This window comes from Diabrotica virgifera, chromosome 6 (genome assembly GCF_917563875.1).
Source record: "Diabrotica virgifera virgifera chromosome 6, PGI_DIABVI_V3a".
Classification (NCBI taxonomy): domain Eukaryota; kingdom Metazoa; phylum Arthropoda; class Insecta; order Coleoptera; family Chrysomelidae; genus Diabrotica; species Diabrotica virgifera.
In genome coordinates this window covers 84159932-84181678 of record NC_065448.1, presented here as the reverse complement: position 1 = coordinate 84181678, position 21747 = coordinate 84159932, and the positions used below count along the sequence as shown (strand labels likewise).

Sequence of the window (21747 nt, the reverse complement as noted above, 5' to 3'; positions counted from 1 at the left end):
TACGCCATACGTCTTTGGTTTGTATCATTGTTATATACCAATAACGTATGACGTAGTTATATTAATATTATGTGACACATGACAGAAGCTCGAAACAAATGACTGTGAATGAAAAGCCCTATTGAGTTGTCTAAACTTGTTTGTACTTTATTTAAAATTAAAATTTTTCATTATTTAACTCTCTAATATCCACAATGAACACTCAGGATGTGACGTCACTAACTGTCACTTTCAGTTTGCTCAAACCAGTTTGGCAGTTTGATCAAATTATTTGATGGTGGGACGCGGTCTTAATGACTGAAAGAGTTGATGCACCTATAGTACCTAATATATTATATGAAAATATGAATTTATTAAAAATTTTATGTATTTTAGGTGAAATTATAATATGTTTTAAGTACATAACCATAAACCGCGTATGTGTAGAAAGCTAGAATCTGCAATCGGCTTGTGTTTGTAGTCGATTCGGTTATAATCCTTGGCGCTGTGTGGACATGAAAATGTCGAAGTTGAAAAGCCCTATGAGCGATGAGCGCAAGCGCGTTAGGCATAATACAAGAGCAAGAAGGAGCTACGATTATTTATTATTGTTTATGTTTACATGTGATGTTTACATATTGCCAAAGCCAAGTGGCCAAAGTATCAATAAAATCAAATGGAAGTTAAACAAGAAGTTAGTGAAGAAACGTGTAAAATAGAAATAGAGAATAATGACGTGAATGATGCTCTTTTGGATAACGTTAAAACTGAGATTAAGGAAGAACCCCAGACGGAAATTACACATGATTCATTTGATTATTTAAACTTGGGGGAATATCCTTTAAAGACAGAAACAGAATGTGATGAAGATAAACTCTGTCTGCTTCAAGTAAAACAAACAAATGAAGGTAAGCAATTAACAATAATTCATGTACATTTAAGTGCTTGTCCCATCCTCCCATCAACAAAAATTTCACAAAACCGGCTTTCTCGGAAGGGATCTTCCATAGAATAATAGAATCAGTAACCAAAAGACACAAAAAAGATAAACACAAACTACATACGAGACATAAATAATAACTTAATATGCATTAAGTGACCTTAGTTTTCCTAACTAGCTGGTTTATTGTGTTGAATTTGTCTGTCTCTTGTGGTAGGAGAGCCCAAGAGGGGATTTTTGCAGTTACTCGAGCGCGTCAGAAAATCACATGGGCAGAAACCTTGTTAGTCCATTAAAATGTTACATTTTTTAGGCTGTACCTTGCATTTGTTAGAGGAGTCAATTTTATTTTTTTAATGTGTAGGGAGGATCAGTAGAGGCTTATGTTCAAGTTTTTGGGGTCGCCACCCTTGTCCCCCGGCCTCCATCGTGGAAAAGGGGTGCAAAGAGGTTTCGCGCTATATCTTATAAACTACCAACCCTACAGAAAATCTAATAAACCATAAAATGTAGCAAAGAAAATTTTCCACAGTTTTGTTTCTATTATTTTTTTTAAGTGACCATCAAAATATAAACCAAAAGGATAACCAAGGAAACCCAAAAAGATATAAACAAAAATAAGTAAAAACTTTTTAACAAGTTTCCTTGTGGAGGTTATAACATTTTTTCAGTTCATTTTACAATAAAATAACAGCATTTTTGTAGAGGGTTTTTCTATTCATATAATTTATTATGATTTTAACATTTCTATGCTATTATTAATCTATTTTTGACCCTTCTCCTCACTATAAAACTTAGAACCCTAAGCATGTATAGAAAAGGCTTAAGAAGTTGTTTGAGGACAAATTCGCTGGTCCAGAACACGAATGATGCAACCGCAAAATGCAAAATTGTTCAGAAGAGCAAAAAAATTATTTTTAAATATTTAAAATTGGGAATAATGAAGAGTAATCGTCCAGGAGTATCAGTGTGGCGTTTGTTTTTTGACAACGATTGCTTTTATTTTCATCGATATTGGTTCGAATTTCATTACATTAATTTAATCGCCCCATTTTCAACCCTATCTACAGTTGCGTCATTATGCATCTGAAACAAGGTCTAACATAGCTCGTATTTCAGTAACGACGCAACTATCCTATAGTGGCTCAGCACATTTTTACAGTTCGGTCATTTTTGTATCATATGTACATAGTATTTTATAAGCTAATTACGCAATAAACAGGAATTGACATAATTTGCAGTTACGTCATTCTTCTTCCATACCGAACTGAATATCTGCCTGCTTTTACTTTTATTATTATAATTTATACTAGGTGGCACAGCAGTCGGTTCCCCTCTACTTAACTTATTCTTACAGTTGTGCTATCTATTTGGCCACGTGCAGTCGTATTAAAAATTGTGAAAAGTATTTTGAGTTTTATAGATAATACTATTGAGCGTCTTGTGGGTAAAATTTATATTTTTGTGATTAGATAAGCATTTTGTGTATTTTGTAAGCATGCATCATGAGTGGTGGTTATTTTATTTGTAAGAAACCTCTGCATGTAAAATTTTGGGTACCAATCCAAACTTCCAAGCCTTCAGTACCCCCGAGCTTATTAAATTCATCTTTAGCAGATGCAATGGAAACTGGAAGTGCATGTGGTTGCCGGAAAGCAGACCTCAAATATTCAGCAGTGTGCCTCTATTGTGGTGGTGAAAGTTGCAGCAACATCGTGGACATATCAACATTAATTATTGAAGAAAATGAATTGGAAGATGAATTACCAACAATGACGCCAACTCTAACTCTCATTATCCCACAAAAATTGACCAACGAAAAAATATTAACTATGATAGATCCTTTTCAACATAATAAATAATATTATTTTGTCTAGAAATTGTCCGTGGATTAGGCCTATTGGGGATACCACACAAAAAATTCGTCTCCAGACTCTACCTCATAGGTGGCGGGGAAAAGGGTCGCAAATAGCTTAATAATAGCAAAGGAATGTTAAAATTATAATAAATAAATATATATAGAATAGTAAGCCTAAGGTTTTGTTTTTATTGTATTCCTATGAGAATTCGAGAATCTGGTCAAATTTGGAGCGCTGTAAAACCTAGATAAATAAATAAAATTAAACAACTGTACCTATAGTGGAAATAGTTCGTTGAAAAATCCTCTACAAAATCGCTATGATGTTATTTTATTGTGAAATTAACGGAAAAAAGTTATAACCTCCAAAAGGAAACTTCTTACAAAATTTTCTGTTATCTTTGTTTGTAACTTTTTTGTTGGTCACTTGATGATAAAAAGTAATGGAAATAAAATTGTAGAAAATTTAATTTGCTACATTTTATGTGTAATAATACAGCGCGAAAGCCCTTTGCACCCCTTTTTCCAATATGGCGGCCGGTGGACAAGGATGTCGACCCCAAAAACTTTAACTTAAGCTTCTACTGAACCCCTCTACACATTAAAAAAAATGACCCCTCTAAGAAATGTAACCCTAAATGTAGATAACATTTCAATGGACTATATACCCCAACCGTATATTGGATCTTAATACATGGGAGTTCGTTAAGGGGGTCCGAAAAAAAATCTATCTTTAGAAAAACTCGAAATCGTCAGATTAAGATAAGGTAAGTTAATTACATATTACATGCAGAACAGTGTATATTTCAAAAATCTGACGGTTTAAGCGGGTGTAAGGAAATGAGTGAGTCGCAAAGTTTCACAAGAAAAACTAAGAAATATGTGTTCAATATTTTTCAAAAATCTATCGAATGATACCAAACACGACTCCCCACGTAGAAGGATGGGGGTAAATTTCAAATTTTAAATACGAACCCCATGATATTTCTCAAAATGAACATCAGATCGAAAAACTGGAAAATACATGTATTCAATATTTTTGAAAAATCTATAGAATGGCACCAAACACGACCCTTACGGAGGTGGGGTGGGGGATTACTATAAAATTTTAAATAGGAGCCCCCAATTTTTATTGCAGATTTGGATTATTTACGTAAAAATACTCAACTTTTATTTAAGACATTTTTATCGAATTATGGATAGATGGCACTATAATCAGAAAAAACGATTGTTGGGAATGGAAAATTAAATTAAAAAATGGAAAGTCTCAACTTCAATGCAAAACTTTACTTAACTTTTTTTGGTTTTAGAACCTAATCTTCACAAGAACCCAATAGGTCCCCATAACGCTCAAGTAACTGCAAATTTAGCATACTTTCCTTCCCTACTATTGGTTTGTTTCATGTCAGCTAATGTATTTTTATGTGTCAACAATATTTTTCATTAATTTTGGACCTTGTTAAGGGGGGATTTCCTTGTAGATCCGTCACTGCTCCCAGAGTTATTTCCAACGTTTTGTGTTGAAATAACTCTAGAGATAACTATCTCAATAACTTTTAACATAACTTTCTTGTGATGCATTGCTCACGAGATGAGTTATTTCCCAGAAGTTGAAAAGGAAGTAAGTATTGTTTTGTCTAACCAAGAGAACCTTATGTAGAAATAGTACAAGTTGGAGTGAGAGAGAGTGATGAGAAGTTTTACATTAAAATATGTCACCAAATAAAATATTTATTATTTGTTAACCACATAAACACCTGTCAACGTCAACTTCACTTCAGAAATTGTAAACAGTATGTGACGTCAGTTCCGTCCCAGATCAGATGCATGTAAAAGTATACACAGTTAGACCGCTTGGTATACCATAGAAGTAAGTAGAACAATAAAATCCCTGGATGTTTATAAATTTAAAAACATCTTTTTTTTCTTGTATCTCTCGATTTGCCCTTTGTATAATTTTAACTGTGTATTACCTTTCTATCTTTAAATTAGCTCTATTTTTTATTTTTAATTATTGTTTTAATTTGGTTATTACTATTACCTACTTGTTTTTAATTAGTATTTTAGGTGTAGTTCTTTGATATTTACCGGGATAGTATCAAAGTTTTAGTTAGTAGCATTTAGTTTTTTGATATTTGGGATAACTCAACAATCCAGAAAACCGTACAAGGACAATACGACAATTTTGATAAACTTTTTGGAGAAAAATAAGATACTGTTTACAGGAAAAAACAAGCCAAGTGATGCCTTAAAATTAATCAATTATGGCAATCATCTGCAAATGAAGAGTATGCACCAGGACTCAAAAACTGCTGATCATTGGAAAAAGGTACGGAAAAGTAATTATTTTTTTATCCCTTTATAATAAGCAGCATTTTTAATACTGGAAAGTCATTAAAGCCAAAGTCAACACAAAAAAGAAAAGTTGGGAGATTCAAGTAGACTTGAATAGAACTGGGGAGGAACATCAGCTAAAAAGGAGTTAACTGACTTAGAAGAAAGACTGTTGCAGTTAATTTCCAAAATTTATTTGGGGATCCTGTAATTCCGGATGTGTTAGGCACTACAGGCGTTGAAGTAGAAGTTGAAGTGATATAGGTAATAATATTAAGTTACTTTAGTAATATAAACATAACTAGTTTGAATTCATTTTAGATGTTCTATTTGAGGAACATTTTCATAAATATGCAATCAACTAAGAGGAGTTCATGATAGAAACCAAGCTCACAGGAAATCCTTTTGTACCACTGGACACAAGTAAAGGTATAAGGTATGTCGGCTAGATAATAATAATAAAGGTCTACAAAACCAGTCAACATCTTACCGGGGCGGGGACTGCCGGACATTTGCTGCAACTGAGTATAAGGAACAGCTTGACTTAGTAGTAAAGATCATTCATCAAGAGATTGCCATCAAACTGGGACTTTTCCAGACAAACATCTCCCATACTATCAATACATTCCCCAGAGAGTATGCTTGAGAATGATAATTACAAGCTATACTGGAACCACACTGTGCTCACAGACCAGATCTCTTATTAGTTAATACATTAACAAGACAAACATCACTCATTGATGATGCGATACCTAACAACAATAAACTTCATTCTAAATGATGACTGCATAGATCGCCAAGTACAGAGATCTGGAAATTCAAATATGAAGACAATGGAGAATGCAAAGTACTCAGACAATACCTCTTACAATCTTCACTACTGGGACATACTCCTGCATACCAAGTAACCTAGGCCTCGATAACAAGGAAAGAGTTCCACCATTGCTCAGTCCTATTGATACCGTAGGTATCTGGGATGAGTGAATTTTCCCCTTAGATGGAGTGAGGACCATATGGCTAAATCTGGGAGGTCTATTTTTCCTTCAAATTCATACAGTACACAAAATGTAGAAAATGTATGTGCATAAAATAATAAGTTAGGTATTCCTGATTTCTCTTAAGCAAGAGGGAAAAATGCATGCTTCGTAACAGGTTGTTAACTAGTGGCACAAGTATTACTCAGCAACTTAGATTTATAGCCCAATAAATGAACGGGAAATTCGGCGATACCGTGTAATTTTCAGGGGCAACTCCGAATTGTATAAAAATTTGGATTTAGGTTCTACTTACCCTCCACTTCAAAGTTGAAATTGTACCGTTGGTTGCTTTTACTTGGGAGGTGACAGTCACCCCTTCTCGTGGGTGAAAAAACATACGTTCAAGATAAGACCGGAAATGGATAAATTGAATGATTTTAAGCAACTTTTGTGCTATAGAGCTTTTTACGTAAGTCAATACTTTTCGAGTTATTTGCCATTGAAAATGTTGATTTTTCGACAAAAAAACTACGTTTTCAGACAGTTTTTCGCAAATAACTCAAAAAGTAAATATTTTATCGAAAAAAATGTTCTTAGCAAAAGTGTAGCTTATAAAAAACCCAAAAAATGGTGTATCAGTAAAGTCAATCAATTAAATAAAAACAAAGTTGTAGCTCATGAAAAATACCTACGTTCTTATTCGTCTAATTCCAAATCGAATATTTCAAGGTGAAATCACCGAAAAATTAATAACTTTTCGGGAAAAACCCATTTAAACTTTTTTAAAGTGCTTATAAAAAGCTTTGTTTTAATTGTTAACAAAAGTTTTAGCATTAAAAATAAGCGAGTTACGCTCAAAATATAGTTGGCCCTCTTTTTTTTGTAAAAAATCATGAAAATCTCGCCGTGTTTAGTTCCCCAAATGAAATTAATCGCTACCGCTTTACAAACAATTTACTTACCTATCTATTTTTTATATGATCTGTCAGTCTCACCGCTTTAAAGTGTTTATTTTTGAAAAGGTTATAATTGAGAAAGCTTGAATGGGTCACTAATCACGAGTGTATGCAAATTTTGAACAGCCATATCTTAACCAATTTTTGTCTTACGGAGAAATAAAATGAAACTAACATATTTATAATAGCAAAACCTACATTTTTTTACTGTTTAAGATTTTTCTTATCACTAATACTTTTTAGGTTATTTTGAAAAAATGAAATTTTTCAAAAATTTTTAGAATTTTTTTTACTATAAAACCAAATGTTTTCAAAAATAAGCACTTCAAAGCAATCAAACTTACAGATCATATAAACAATACACATACAGTTAAAATAGATGGTAAAGCCAAACGATTAATTTTATTTAGGGTGCTAAATAGAAGGAGGTTTTCACGATTTTTTTACCAAAAAAAAGGCCAACTTTTTTTTCAGTGTAACTCGTTTATTTTTGATGCTGTAAACTTTTGTAAAAAAAACAAATAATAAGCTTCAATACTTTAAAAATGTTAATAAGGTTTTCCCGAAAAACGCTTCTTTCTTCGGTGATTTCGCGTTGAATTATTCGATTTGGAATTAGACGAATAAGAACGTATTTTTCATGAGCCATAACTTTGCTTCTACTCAATTTGTAGACTTTACTGGTACACCATTTTTTTCGTTTTTTTATAGGCTACATACACTTTTGCTAAAAATATTTTTTTCGATAAAATATTTACTTTTTGAGTTATCTGGAAAAACTGTCTGAAAGCGTAGTTTTTTTGTCGAAAAATCAACATTTTAAATCGCGAATTACTCGAAAAATATTGACTTACGTAAAAAACTTTATAGAACAAAAGGTGCTTAAAATAAGTCAATTATTTTTCACCCACCGAGAAGGGGTAAATGTCACCCCCAAGTAAAAGCAACCAACGGCACAAATTCAACTTTGAAGTGGAGGGTAAGTAGAACCTAAATTCAAATTTTTATGCAATTCGGAGTTGCCCCTGGAAATTACACTCCAAAACGATCATTTATTGGGCTATTAAGAGATTTCTTTAAAGATACAATCGATTTTAATTTTAATTCTTTAACTAGTCCATTATATACTTTTGATATTTGATATGTTCTTCAATGAGTTTTTGAATGGTGAAGTTGTAATTGTATTTCTGTATCTTGTATTGACATTATATATGTCAGTTCTATAAATAACTTTTTTAAAAAGATATTATACTGGTAATGAAAATTTGATAATTTTGTGGAATAGACAAGCAGCATGTAAAAATCTTCTCTTTTCCATGTTCAGCCATTTTAGATGTTTTAATTTGTGAAGAATAGGCTGGTGTTTTTTTACACCACATAACAGGTCCATATACAGAGTGTTTGGTAAAGAATGGGCCATAGCTTAACCTCAGGTTCCTAAGGTTAAAATAGGTCGATTAAAGCTAAGTTACCTTAGTGCAGTCGAAAAAATGAAAGAATACCCATGAACGATCACATCAATCACATATTTTTCATTTTTCCGACTATACGAAAGTTGATAGTAACCGAAATACAGGGTGTCAAAGTTAAACTTTTATTTTATTTATTCTAGAATATTTTCTAACATGCATGGGATAATTACGCGAAATTTGGTAATCGGGTTTTTTTTTTTGGACGAGAAATGTAAATTCACCACCAAAAATGATGTATTACCCAGAGGGCGCCGCATACGCGTTTCAGCAATCATTTAATAGGTTCAATTTTTTTTATTGTCCACTCTACATACTTTTTGAATAAAAAATTTTATCCTCTTAATATTTTTATTTAAAAAAGGTATACTACATTCATCTCGCTCAACTCAACAGTTTTCGAGATAAATGCATTTTAAGTCTGCGAGACCCTATATTTTTTGCATATTATTGTAGTTACACCCGAAAAATAACTTAAAATCCAAAAAAAAATTCCAAAAATGTATAGCAAATTTTTTCTTATAGAACTGGCACAATTATTATGGTTTTAAGTTGATTTTCGGGTGTAACTACAATGATATTATGCAAAAAATTATGGTGCCTCACAGATTTAAAATGCGTTTATCTTGAAAACGGTTGAGTTTAGCGAGATAAATGTAGTATACCTTTTTTAAGTAAAAATATTAAGTAAATAAAAGTTTTGATTCAAAAAGTATGTAAAGTGGGTAATAAAAAAAAAATTGAACCTATTAAATGATTGCTGAAAGGCGAATGTGGCGCCCTCTGGGTAATACATCATTTTTGGTGGTGAATTTAGATTTCTTGTCCCCAAAAACCCCCACTTACCAAATTTTGTGTAATTATCCTATGCATGTTAGAAAATATTCAAGAATAAATAAAATAAAAGTTTAACTTTGACATTATATTTCGGTTACTATCAACTTTCGTACTAAGGTAAGTTAGCTTAAATCGTCCTATTTTAAGCTCAGGAATCTAAGGTTAAGCTATGGCTCATTCTTTACCAAACACCCTGTATAACATCACCATAGTTAGATTTTGATAAGACTAAACTTTCACACAGTATTCTTTTTACTTTGTATGGCAGACAGCAGTGATTATGATAAATTGTCCTCCAACTAAGAGATGCTTTGCTCACACAGATGTTAACACATTTTGTAAATTTTAGCTGATTATCTAAAGTTAAACCTAGATTTTTTGCACTAGCTACAGGTTTAATGATTTCATTATTAACAACTATTTCAGTAGTGTTACTCATTTCCAAACACACTGTTTTTGGACTAAAAATGACCAGATTAGTTTTCTTCAATGCATTATTTCTTGCCCAATCAACCAATGACTTAATATCTTGATTAACTGTTTCAATAGCACATGCTCGGTCAACCGGATAAAATGAGTGCTAAATTTCTGTATTGTCTGCATAGAGATGAAACAGGTATTCAAGGAAGTGTCAATATTGATGGTGTAAATAAGATTGGATCCAAGATTGAGCCCATTGACAAAATGTTTAGAAAGTCAGAGCTCCTTTTGTCTTTTTTGACACTCTCTTTCCTTAGGTGCAAGTAATACCCTAATACAAAACCATATTCAATGAATCCATGGAAAATCCGATCGACTTCAAAAATGTGCTGAGTAGTGAATGATTGAGAGTTTCGAATGTCTTAGAAAAATCGATCACAACTAAAATGGTAACCTTACCCACATCTCTTTCTCTTAAAATGTCGTCAGTTATTTTAAAGAGTGCTGTTTAACATTTGTGAAATACTTAAAACCCTGACTGAAAATCAGATATTATTGTTAGACATATCACGAACTGCATTTCCATAATGTGTTCTAACACTTTTGTTAGAGGTGGCAGAAAACTAATAGGTCATAGATCCTTGTAGTCGGATACATTTAGGTATGGGTCTAATTAATTATTTTTCCCATCAACAGGAAAATAGTTACTAGAGAGGCAACAGTTCCTTATCCTAAAGATATCCTCATAATAAAGTACCAATCCATAATATTATTTAACCCGTGTTGAGCTGCCCCCCCCCCCACTTGCAAAAATTAAAAACAAATAGCCTTGATTTATGAGCTATTTATGAGCTTTCATATTCCGCAAACTAAAAATTTTGAGCTCGTTCCACTGAGCAGGAATTTAATACTTTAGTGGGGGGGGGGGGCTGAGTCAGCCCCCCCACTACTTAAAAATAGGAATATTGAATCGGTTTTTGCGGCAGAATTACGAGCTATTTATGAGCTCTTGAAATTATATAGTTTCGATTTTTGAGCTCATCCCCTTCACCCCCAAACAACCCTTTAATTGATTTAACTTAAGAGAAAAATGCTGAGAAAACTTAAAATATATCGTATTGCGGATATAATTCCTATAGCTTATATACTCTAAGAATAAACTATTAAATCACGTGCATTTCGATTATTGAGCTACAACCCCTTCGCAAGAAAACCACCCTATCTTCTCGGCTTAAGAGAAAGTTGTACTTAAAATGCATTTAATTAATTATTTGGCGGCTACATATCATTTAATAATTTATAAGCTTCCAAATTACGCGCATTTAGATAAGTAATTTGCAATTTATTTTGTATAGTGCAGTCACCGAAGGTAAAAATCAACGGTGATTACCTTCAATTTCGGTGAACCTTCATCGATTTTCACGAAAATTGGTCAGTGGTTAGAGGATACCTCAAGAAACAAAGGTGACATGGTACCACCTTGCGCCTTCACCCTGAGGGCGGATACCGCCCCTTCTCGGGGTTGAAAATAATTGCACAAAATCTATAAAAGAACAAATTATAAGCAAAATTTATTATATAAATTTATTAAAATAAGTCAATACTTTTTAAGTTATTAAAGATCAAAAATTTTAATTATTCGTGAAAAAAATGCATGTTTTGAAGCGGTTTTTCGTAAATCACTGAAAAACTGTAAGTTTTTACAAAAAAGTTAATAGTAGTTTAATTCGTATAGCTTATATTCTAAGAATAAACTCTTAAAGCACGCGCCTTTCGATTATTGAGCTACAACCCCTTCGCAAGAAAACCATCCCATGTTCCCGGCTTAAGAGAGAGTTGTACTTAAAATAATTTAAATTAATTATTTGGCGACTAGATATCGTTTAATAATTTATGAGCTCGCAAAATATACGCATCTCAATTATTGAATTGCCAGTTTCTTTCTATAGTGCAGTCACTGAAGGTAAAAATCAACTATGACCTTCAATTTCGGTAAATCTCCATTCATTTTCACGAAAATTGGTGAGCGGATTTTGATGCTATCAACTTTTTCTGGAGCACATTTTTGATAGGTATTTCTAAGTACTTTGACAAGTATTTAGTACCTAAGTGTTATAAAATGCGTCTCTTTCCCGTTATTTAAGCTTGAATCCTTAGATTTGAACAGTCGCAGAAAAAAATATACATTTAATTACCAATAACTTACTTTAAATTAACATTAAAGGGTTTTTCAAGTAAGCAATTTATTATATTTTTTATTAGCTTCAATTTCAGTGATGAAAACTTTTTTGTAAAACCTTACAGTTATTGAGTTATTTATGAAAAATCGCTTTAAAGCATGCATTTTCTTTCACAAAAATTAAAATATTTGATCTTTAATAACTCAAAAAGTATTGATTTATTAATAACATTATATAACAAATTTTGCTTACAATTTGTCCCTCTCTCGATTTGTGGGGTTATTTTTAATAAAATAATTTTCACCCCCGAGAAGGGGTGACATATACCCCAGGCTAAAACCGCAAGTTGTTATTGTCAATTCGTGAAAATGAATGGAGATTTACCGAAATCGAAGGTCATAGTTGATTTTTACCTTCAGTGACTGCACTATAGAAAGAAAATGGCAATTCAATAATTAGAATGCGTATATTTTGCGAGCTCATAAATTATTAAACGATATGTAGTCGCCAAATAATTAATTTAAATTATTTAAGTACAACTCTCTCTTAAGCCGGGAATATGGGATGGTTTTCTTGCGAAGGGGTTGTAGCTCTATAATCGAAAGGCGCGTGATTTAAGAGTTTATTCTTAGAATATAAGCTATACGAATTAAACTACTATTAACTTTTTTGTAAAAACTTACAGTTTTTCAGTGATTTACGAAAAACCGCTTCAAAACATGCATTTTTTTCACGAATAATTAAAATCTTTGATCTTAAAAACTTGTAAAAACTGAAAAAGTATTGACTTATTTTAATTTTAATAACTTTATATAATAAATTTTGCTTGTAATTTGTTCTTTTATTGATTTGTGCAGTTATTTTTTATAAAATAATTTTCACCCCCGAGAAGGGGCGGTATCCACCCTCAGGGTAAAGGGGCATGGTGGTACCATGTCACCTTTGTTTCTTGACGTATCCTCTAACCACTGACCAATTTTCGTGAAAATCGATGAAGGTTCACCGAAATTGAAGGTAATCGTTGATTTTTACCTTCAGTGACTGCACTATACAAAATAAATTGCAATTTACTGATCTAAATGCGCGTAATTTGGAAGCTTATAAATTATTAAATGATATGTAGCCGCCAAATAATTAATTAAATGCATTTTAAGTACAACTTTCTCTTAAGCCGGGAAGATAGGGTGGTTTTCTTGCGAAGGGGTTGTAGCTCAATAATCGAAATGCACGTGATTTAATAGTTTATTCTTAGAGTATATAAGCTATAGGAATTATATCCGCAATACAATATATTTTAAGTTTTCTCAGCATTTTTCTCTTAAGTTAAATCAATTAAAGAGTTGTTTGGGGGTGAAGGGGATGAGCTCAAAAATCGAAACTATATAATTTTAAGAGCTCATAAATAGCTCGTAATTCTGCCGCAAAAACCGATTCAATATTCCTATTTTTAAGTAGTGGGGGGGCTGACTCAGCCCCCCCCACTAAAGTATTAAATTCCTGCTCAGTGGAACGAGCTCAAAATTTTTAGTTTGCGGAATATGAAAGCTCATAAATAGCTCATAAATCAGGGATATTTGTTTTTTGATTTTTGCAAGTGGGGGGGGGGGGCAGCTCAACACGGGTTATTATTTATTTGTTTACAGATTTACAACAGAGCGAGCAGCAGCAGATTGTTACCAAAGTCACTGTCACAGAGAGAAAAAAAAAACGGAAAATAAAAGGTATTTAAGCTTTGTTTTTAAATCAAGAGGAGTAAACTAAAAAGACAGATTCACACCCAAGAAAGTCATTAAAATATCACCAAATACATCTTATTTTTTTGGTTGATCATATCGGCCTTTGACTGCAATCCATAAATATATTATACTAATACGTCGCTAAAGAGTTTCAAAAACAACTGTTTTTTTTTTTAAATAAAAACGGACTAAAAATCTAAAAATTAACGGAATAACACAGAAAATACAAAAAATCGCTGATATAACTTAATTAACTGATGAAATGCGAAGTGTCAAAATTTTATAAATGTCATTAGTGTCAAAATTTGATAACAGTGGAGTAAATTTGCCTGAGGTTGGACCAATTACACACAAGTTTTACGGCGCGGGAAATTTGAATTACTCCTCTTGATTTAAAAACAGGCTATAGTAAATAATTAATAATAATAAAGAAAGTAATAACCTAGATTGTACAGCTGGTTCCTAAAAAAACTAATACGACTCCTAGTAAGGTTTGCTTATTTTGAGCAGTGTATTTGATTGGTTTGACATTATCTTATATTTATTATGACAGACAAATAATAAAATAAACAAACAACAAACAACTGATTACATATTATGTTAATTCATAAATTGTAATAAATATTAAGGTCTAAATTTTGATATTATTTTGAATTCTTGCAGTTTTCGCATCTTCAAAAGGATTCTCTTCTAATAGTTAGGCAATTTAAATAAATATTAAGGTCTAAATTTTGATATTATTTTGAATTCTTGCAGTTTTCGCATCTTCAAAAGGATTCTCTTCTAATAGTTAGGCAGATAGTTTTGGTCTTCCAGAACTTTGTTTTCTTTCGAGAGTTTCTTGTTCTCTCCATCTTTTATTAATATTAAAAACTGTTGTTTTGCTTAGGTTAAAATGATTCTTTAGGGCAGATAGTGACCAACCATCTAATTTCGTTACAATTCTTGCTTTTAGTTCTTTGCTAGCATTTTTTTTATATATAATCATTTATTAACAATCAGAATTTCATATTCTCTAAGTTAATTTGATAACAAGCACAATAACAAAAATTATAATAATTATAATATAATATTATAACTATAATAATTATAATTATAATAAAATTATAATTATAATATTGCTAGCATGTGGAACCATTTTCTGACGTTGAACAGAATAAGTTATCTGACAAATTTTAAAATTTGGCAGTGACAGTGACAGTCTGTAAATAATAAGAATTTATCCTTCAAAATATACTGCTCAGTTTTCTACAAAATGCGCTTTAAGAGTCGTATCAGTTTTTTAGGAACCATCTGTACATGTAAGAGGGAGAAGTAAGAGCACCTTTCGTCTATTTTGACAATCTGTTTCCTGAGGTGAAAGTTACCATATTCAATGCAAATGATCAAAACTAAAATGGTAGGCTTACCCACATCTCTTTATCTTAAAATATCGTCAGTTATTTTAAAAAGTACTGTTTAACAGTTGTGAAATGATCTAAATCGTGACTGAAAATTAGTTAAGATATTATTGTTAGACATATAATCACGAACTGCATTTCCACAATGTGTTCTAACGGGTACGCCAGGTTTCCTCAACACGACTCTACCTTATCGGCAGAGTCTACAAAAAGTGTACGGTAAATTGAAGCTGTAATTACAAAGAAATATGTATGTGTTTGTACTGGATCTGGATTTCAATGCATATTTTTTTATAATTCTCGTATCGAAGTTACGCGTGAAGTTAGTCGTATTGATGACAGTTGGGGAAACGTGGGCCACCCGTTCTAACACTTTTGTTAAGAGTTGGCAGAATACTAATAGGTTTTAGGTTCTTACATTCGGTTGGATGGTTACATTTAGGTATGGGTCTAATTAATGTTTTTTTGCGTTCATCTGAAAAATAGTTATTAGAGAGGCAACAGTTTATTATCTTCAATAAGTATCCTCATAACCTATACATAATAACATTTATTTGTTTACAGATTTACAACACAACGAGCAGCAGCAGACTGTCACCAAAGTCACTATCAAAGAGACACCAAAAAAACGTGAAATAAAAGGTAGGTAGTAAATAATTAAAAATAATAAATAAAATAACCTAGATTGTACATGTAAGATGTTTTCAGGAAATTTGGGAAACACTGGCACTGGAGGCAGTAACTCAATGTTACAGGCAGCCTGTTTATCATTTGCAAACTCTCAGCAAACAATGTTAGCAGCTCAAAAAATTAAGGCTGATGCGCTTCAACAATTATCAGCATCTCTAACAGGGGTTGCTGTTGCCTTTGCTGATGCCATCAGAGAAAGGACGAAAATTATACGGGCAAAATCAAAAATAGAACAGGCAAAATGTAATATTGAGCAGGCAAAATTAAGATTAGAATATTACAAAATAACTGGATCCTTTGATGAATTCGATAATTTATATAAATAATTTGTATTCATTTTGTTTTAATTGTGAGATCTGTATATTTTAGTTTTTAGGTGTTTTAATAATGGTAGGGGGGCCAAGCGGGGATTTTTGCAGTTACTCGAGCGCGTCAGACTATCATATGGGGAGAAACGTGGTACCCTACAGATGCACCTCTACTATATATTGGCTCTTAACACAGGGGCGTTCGTTCAGGGGACCCGAAAAAAAAATCTATCCTTAAAAATACTCGAAATTGTCAGATTAAGATAAGATAAGTTAAGTACATGCAAAAGAGTGTATATTTCAAAAATCTGACGATTTGAGCGGGGCGTACGAAAATGGGTGAGTCAAAAAGTTTCACAAAAAAACGAATATTTCGCGAAATGAACGTCAGATCGAAAAACTAGAAACTACGTGTTCAATATTTTTCAAAAATATATCGAAATATACCAACCATGACCCCCCACGGAGAGGGGTGGGGATAAATTTAAAATTTTAAATACAAATCCCGCGATATTTCGCAAAATAAACATCAGATCGAAAAACTGCAAAATACACTTATTCAGTACATATTTTTGAAAAATCTATCGAATGGTACCAAACACGACCCCCCCCCCCCCCACGGAGGTGGGGTGGGGTTTACTTTAAAATCTTAAATAGGACCCCCATTTTTATTGCAGATTTGGATTATTTGCGTAAAAATAAGCAACTTTTATTCGAAACATTTTTTTGAATTATGGAAAGATGGCGCTATAATCGAAAAAAAAACGATTGTTGGAAATGAAAAATTAAATTAAAAAATGGAAAGTCACCACTAAAATGGAAAATTTTACTTAACTTTTTTTGGTTTTAGGACCTAATAATCACAATCCAATAGGTCCCCAAAGCGTTCCAGTGACTTCGCATTTAGCATACTTTCCTCCCCTACTATAATAATTGTAAAAATTTGAATGTATGTATACCTATGTATATTATTATAAGTACTATTTAGTATAAGTAATTCGTAATCTGTATATTTATAATTAGTCCAGAAAGCCACTGCGCATCCACTAGGAAATATATTCCGATTCAGATTTTTTGCACAATCTTACTCAAAAAGGACCCCTTTTAACAAATTTGCATGTTGCCAGGACCAAAAGTGAGTCAAAAATTTTTTAAACGTTTTTTTTTGTTTTTTTCCTAAAATTATTTTTATCTACTCTATGTCATATTATTATGTATAAGTTTTTAGTTTGTGAAAACTGTCATTATAGATAGCAGTGCGTGAAGGGTTTAAAGTATGCGTGAAGTAACAATGTATTTTAAATGGGATTTACTTTTTCGCTCCGTTGTCGCTCGTGCTCTAAAAATCGCGTGCGTTCGCAAAAAGCATACTTCACGAATTGTTTCATAAATAACTATTTTTGCATGGAACAAAGTTTTTTTTAGGTTTTTTGGATCATTCCAAACAGAAAAGGTCTTTATAAATTTTCTCTAAAGTTGATAGTTTTTGACATATACGCGATTAAAAATTGAAAAATTGCGAAATCGGCCATTTTTAACCCTCAAAAACTATGTGAAAAACTGAAAATTTGAATGTTGCCAAGATAGGTAGATATTCTTAAAACATCGATTGATGAAATCCCGAAGAGTTTTTTGCAATACAATATTCATAACTCCTTTGTTTTTAATTGCTAATCAAGCGTGCGCGACACTATTTTCCACCGTTGCATGTGTATACAGTGTTGTGCAAATTAAAGGAATATATTCGTTATTTCATAAACCGACGACTCTAAGGAAAAATCCCGAAACAAGTCGATTTTTATGTTTAATTTATGATATTGTGGCATATATGGTATACTAGTGACGTCATCCATCTGGGCATGATGACGTAATCGATGATTTTTTTAAATGAAAATAGAGGTCGTGTGCTAGCTCATTTGAAAGGTGCTTTAATTCTCTATTCAGTAATATAAACATTTACATAATTATTTATACAGTGTGTCCAGGGGTTATTAAATTAAATTATTTGACAAAAAAGAAGAATGTATGTAATTTATTTAATTCAAAATACATTCTACTGCTTTCACAAATCAGAAAACAAAGTTTATTTCACAAATAAACATTGCTTTTCACTTAAATGTTCAAACTACCAAGATTCAGGTGGCTGGCGGGAGCTGGCTTGAACATTGAATTTAATTGAAAAGCAATGTTTATTTGTGAAATAAACATTTTTTAGTTTTCGGGTAACAATAAAATGTATTTTGAATTAAATAAATTACATACATTCTTCTTTTTTTTTCAAATAATTTAATTAAAAACTTTTTTTGGAAACCCTCATTTAAAATTTTATTCTCATTTAAAAGAATCATCAATTACGTCATCACGTCCAGATGGATAACGTCACTAGTATACCATAAATTCCACAATATCATAACTTAAAAATAAAAATCGACCTGTTTTGGAAATCTTCCTTAAAGTCGCCGGTTTACGAAATAACGAATTTATTCCTTTCATTTGCACCATACTGTATACACATGCAACGGTGGAAAATAGTGTCGCGCACGCTTGTTCCGAATAATCCGAATCGGAATATTTTTCCTAGCGGATGCGCAGTGGCTTTCTCGACTAAATAGTTTTATAAATGGAATTAATGTAGATAACCCAGATATTATTTTCATTATGTAAGTAATAGAATAAAACATATAACTACTTATAATTTATTTATTTATGATATATCCAGTAAACAAAACAATATTATTATAGTCGGTTCACTAAACTCGGTCACAACTGGCTAGTGATTTTAGTAGGTATTTTTTTTGCCAATTTTGCCAAAATTGGCAATATTACTAACTATTTAGTAATTATTTTTTTGCCAATTTTAACAAATTGGCAAAATTACTTACTAAAATCACTAGCCAGTTGCATGATACTATAAATAACGAGATAGTACCTTCCCGTAGCGCAAATACGTCCGAGTTCGCGCATGATGACGTAACTGGAGACCGGAAGTTGAATTTTAATTCTTGTTAAAGTTAAATGGGATTTGTGTGCATTCTGTGATGAAATTATTCAGTTAGAAAAATGTCAGTAAACTTCAATGTATTCGAAAAAAATTTATTGTCGAGATTCCTATCAAAATAACTGTCAAAAATAAAATATAAAATACACAGCTCACAACCGCGAACAATTCAAACTAATCGGACATTACGAATGCTTACGAACTTGCCGGTCTCCACTTACGTCACGACTTCCGGATGTGCAATATATTATCTTGTTATTTATAGTATCATGGCCAATTGTGTCTGAGTTTAGCGAACCGACTATAACAATAATTTACCAATTTAGATATTAATTAACCCATTCGCTGCTGATCACGCGCCAGAGCGTGATGGTTACTTCAGTTAGCTGCCAGTTAGCGCCTTCAGATATGGTTACGACTGTCATGTGCAGTTCAACAAAGTGGCCCTTAGCTGAATTCCCAGCTAACAATGTTCGTATATATAACGTCAAACAAACGTCAACATTTTGGGAGAAGTTACGTCAAAAGTTACATCAAATTTTACCTAAAATATACGTATAAAAGTCACAGCGATGTTACGTAACAATTTTACGTTATTTCTACGTAACCTTTTTAACGTCACTTCTTAGGAGAATTTTCGGTATAAATAATATTTATAAATAGGACTTAAAATTATTGTGTAAATAAAACCACATACATGATGCTGACATATTTATTAAATATTTGAAATAAACATTTATTATATATTTGACTTTTATGTGAGAGAAAGAGACAAAATTATTAATAGCTACTCTATATTACAATACATAAACATACCCTTGAAGTAATCTTTATTTCGTAAAGTGTAAACTGCACACTTTCATATATAGTATTTTTACTACAAAAGCGATATTACGTAGGTCAAAATTTTTGACGTAAGACTGTCAAAACATTAGAATGTGACTTTTCATAATAACTTTAATAATGAAAAGTCACATTCTAATGTTTTGACAGTTCTCTTACGTCAAAAATTTTGACCCACGTAATATCGCTTTTGTAGTAAAAATAGTATAAGGACTAGGTTGCTTCCCCATTTTTAGAAGATATTTCCATACATTTCGTTTTTCAACTAAACTGTCATTGAATCGAATTCTATTTTGTTTATCCTATTTAGGGAAATAATGTAACGATAAATTACTATCAGTGGCGGCTTTTCTTTATGTGCTGCTGAGCTGCAGAACTACCAAACAACCATAGCAAATCTTAATTATTAAAGAATAATTAATATAGTTTTATTTCAAATCTGCCATATTATCATATTAAACATCAACTGTTAATAATAATTCACCAACAACGATGATTAATATTATTTTTTTACGTATTTACTCCTCTAGTGAAACCGTATAATTTTTTTACGTATTTGGTGCTCCAGTGAAGCAATCTTTTTACGTATTTGCTGCTCCAGTGAAGCCGCGTCGATAAGAACCGAAACACTGGCAGCGGTAAAATGCATTTATTAGGCAAACGGCGATCTTAGCCGATGTGCTTCGGCAATCGGCTGATTAACGGCCTCGGAAATGTGTTTGCGAGCTGCAATTCACGACAGTTATTCGTGACCGTTGCATCTGTGCCGTGTTTAGAAATTCTTAGGTAACGATAAAGTAATCGAAAAGTTTGCGACAAAAAAGGACCGGCGTATTAATTTCCAATTTAGAAAAATGCAATAAATGTAAGTTAATCAGATTTTTATAGCATGTCGTTATTAGTTACTATTAATTAGTATTAAAGCTAATTTTATTGTTTTTGTTTTCGTATGTTATTCTATTTCTATTATTTTATATTGGCCGTGGTTCATGCAGCACACCCTATAGCAGATGTCACGAGCCGCCACTGATTACTATAGGGCTTTTCATCGATTGTCATTTGTTTCGAGCTTCTGTCATGTGTCACATAATATTAATATATCTACGCCATACGTCTTTGGTTTGTATCATTGTTATATACCAATAACGTATGACGTAGATATATTAATATTATCTGACACATGACAGAAGCTCGAAACAAATGACTGTGAATGAAAAGCCCTATTAGGTACGCTTTATCCAAGAATCACATTGAGGCACACAACAATAATAATTCGATTTTTTTGACATAACTCCATAAAAACAAACACGATTTTTATCACGGAAATGTAAGGTTAGGTATTAATGAAAGGTTCGAAATAAATACGCGATGGCGCTGCAATCTCAAATGAGATATGTACGTGTCTATACCTACCAAAAAGCCACGTGTTAGAGACGAATAAATTCATACGTATTAAAACCTACCAAAGAGCCACGTTTCAGAAACTAATAAATTCATACGTATAATATACGTATTAAAATTTCGTATCAGTAACATCATTTTTTGATAGATGTTACGTAACAATACAAAAAAACCTAAATTTAACGTTAATGTAACGTTATCTTGCTAGCTGGGTTCCATCCTCTTCGCAGCAAATGTGTTAATTAAGATATTTACTATTTACCAATAACAAATTTTGTCTATTACCAACAATAATTCCTTCATAATTACTATTGGCTCCGTGCGTCTCCCCTCTACTTACAGTCACGTGACATGCTGTCAGATTTTGTAAGGACGTTTTAACATTGAGTCTTATGGGATTATTTTGTTAAACTTGAATATT

General features: G+C 32.1%; 1 protein-coding gene across 2 annotated transcripts in view; it reads left to right on the top strand.

The window, feature by feature from the left end:
* The first annotated feature begins 317 nt into the window (after positions 1-317).
* The window catches only part of LOC126886510 (zinc finger protein 501-like), a 31732-nt gene continuing 10302 nt past the window's right edge, over positions 318-21747 (top strand). The window contains exons 1-4 of one of the 2 annotated variants that reach the window (XM_050653480.1): positions 344-887; positions 13594-13671; positions 15651-15728; positions 15795-18779. In XM_050653480.1, coding sequence (XP_050509437.1) covers positions 656-887; positions 13594-13671; positions 15651-15728; positions 15795-16102 — 696 coding nt within the window. In that variant the 5' untranslated portion in view covers positions 344-655 and the 3' untranslated portion in view covers positions 16103-18779. Of the gene's footprint in view, positions 888-13593; positions 13672-15650; positions 15729-15794; positions 18780-21747 lie in introns of those variants that run through there. The other variant, XM_050653479.1, reaches the window with a different exon arrangement.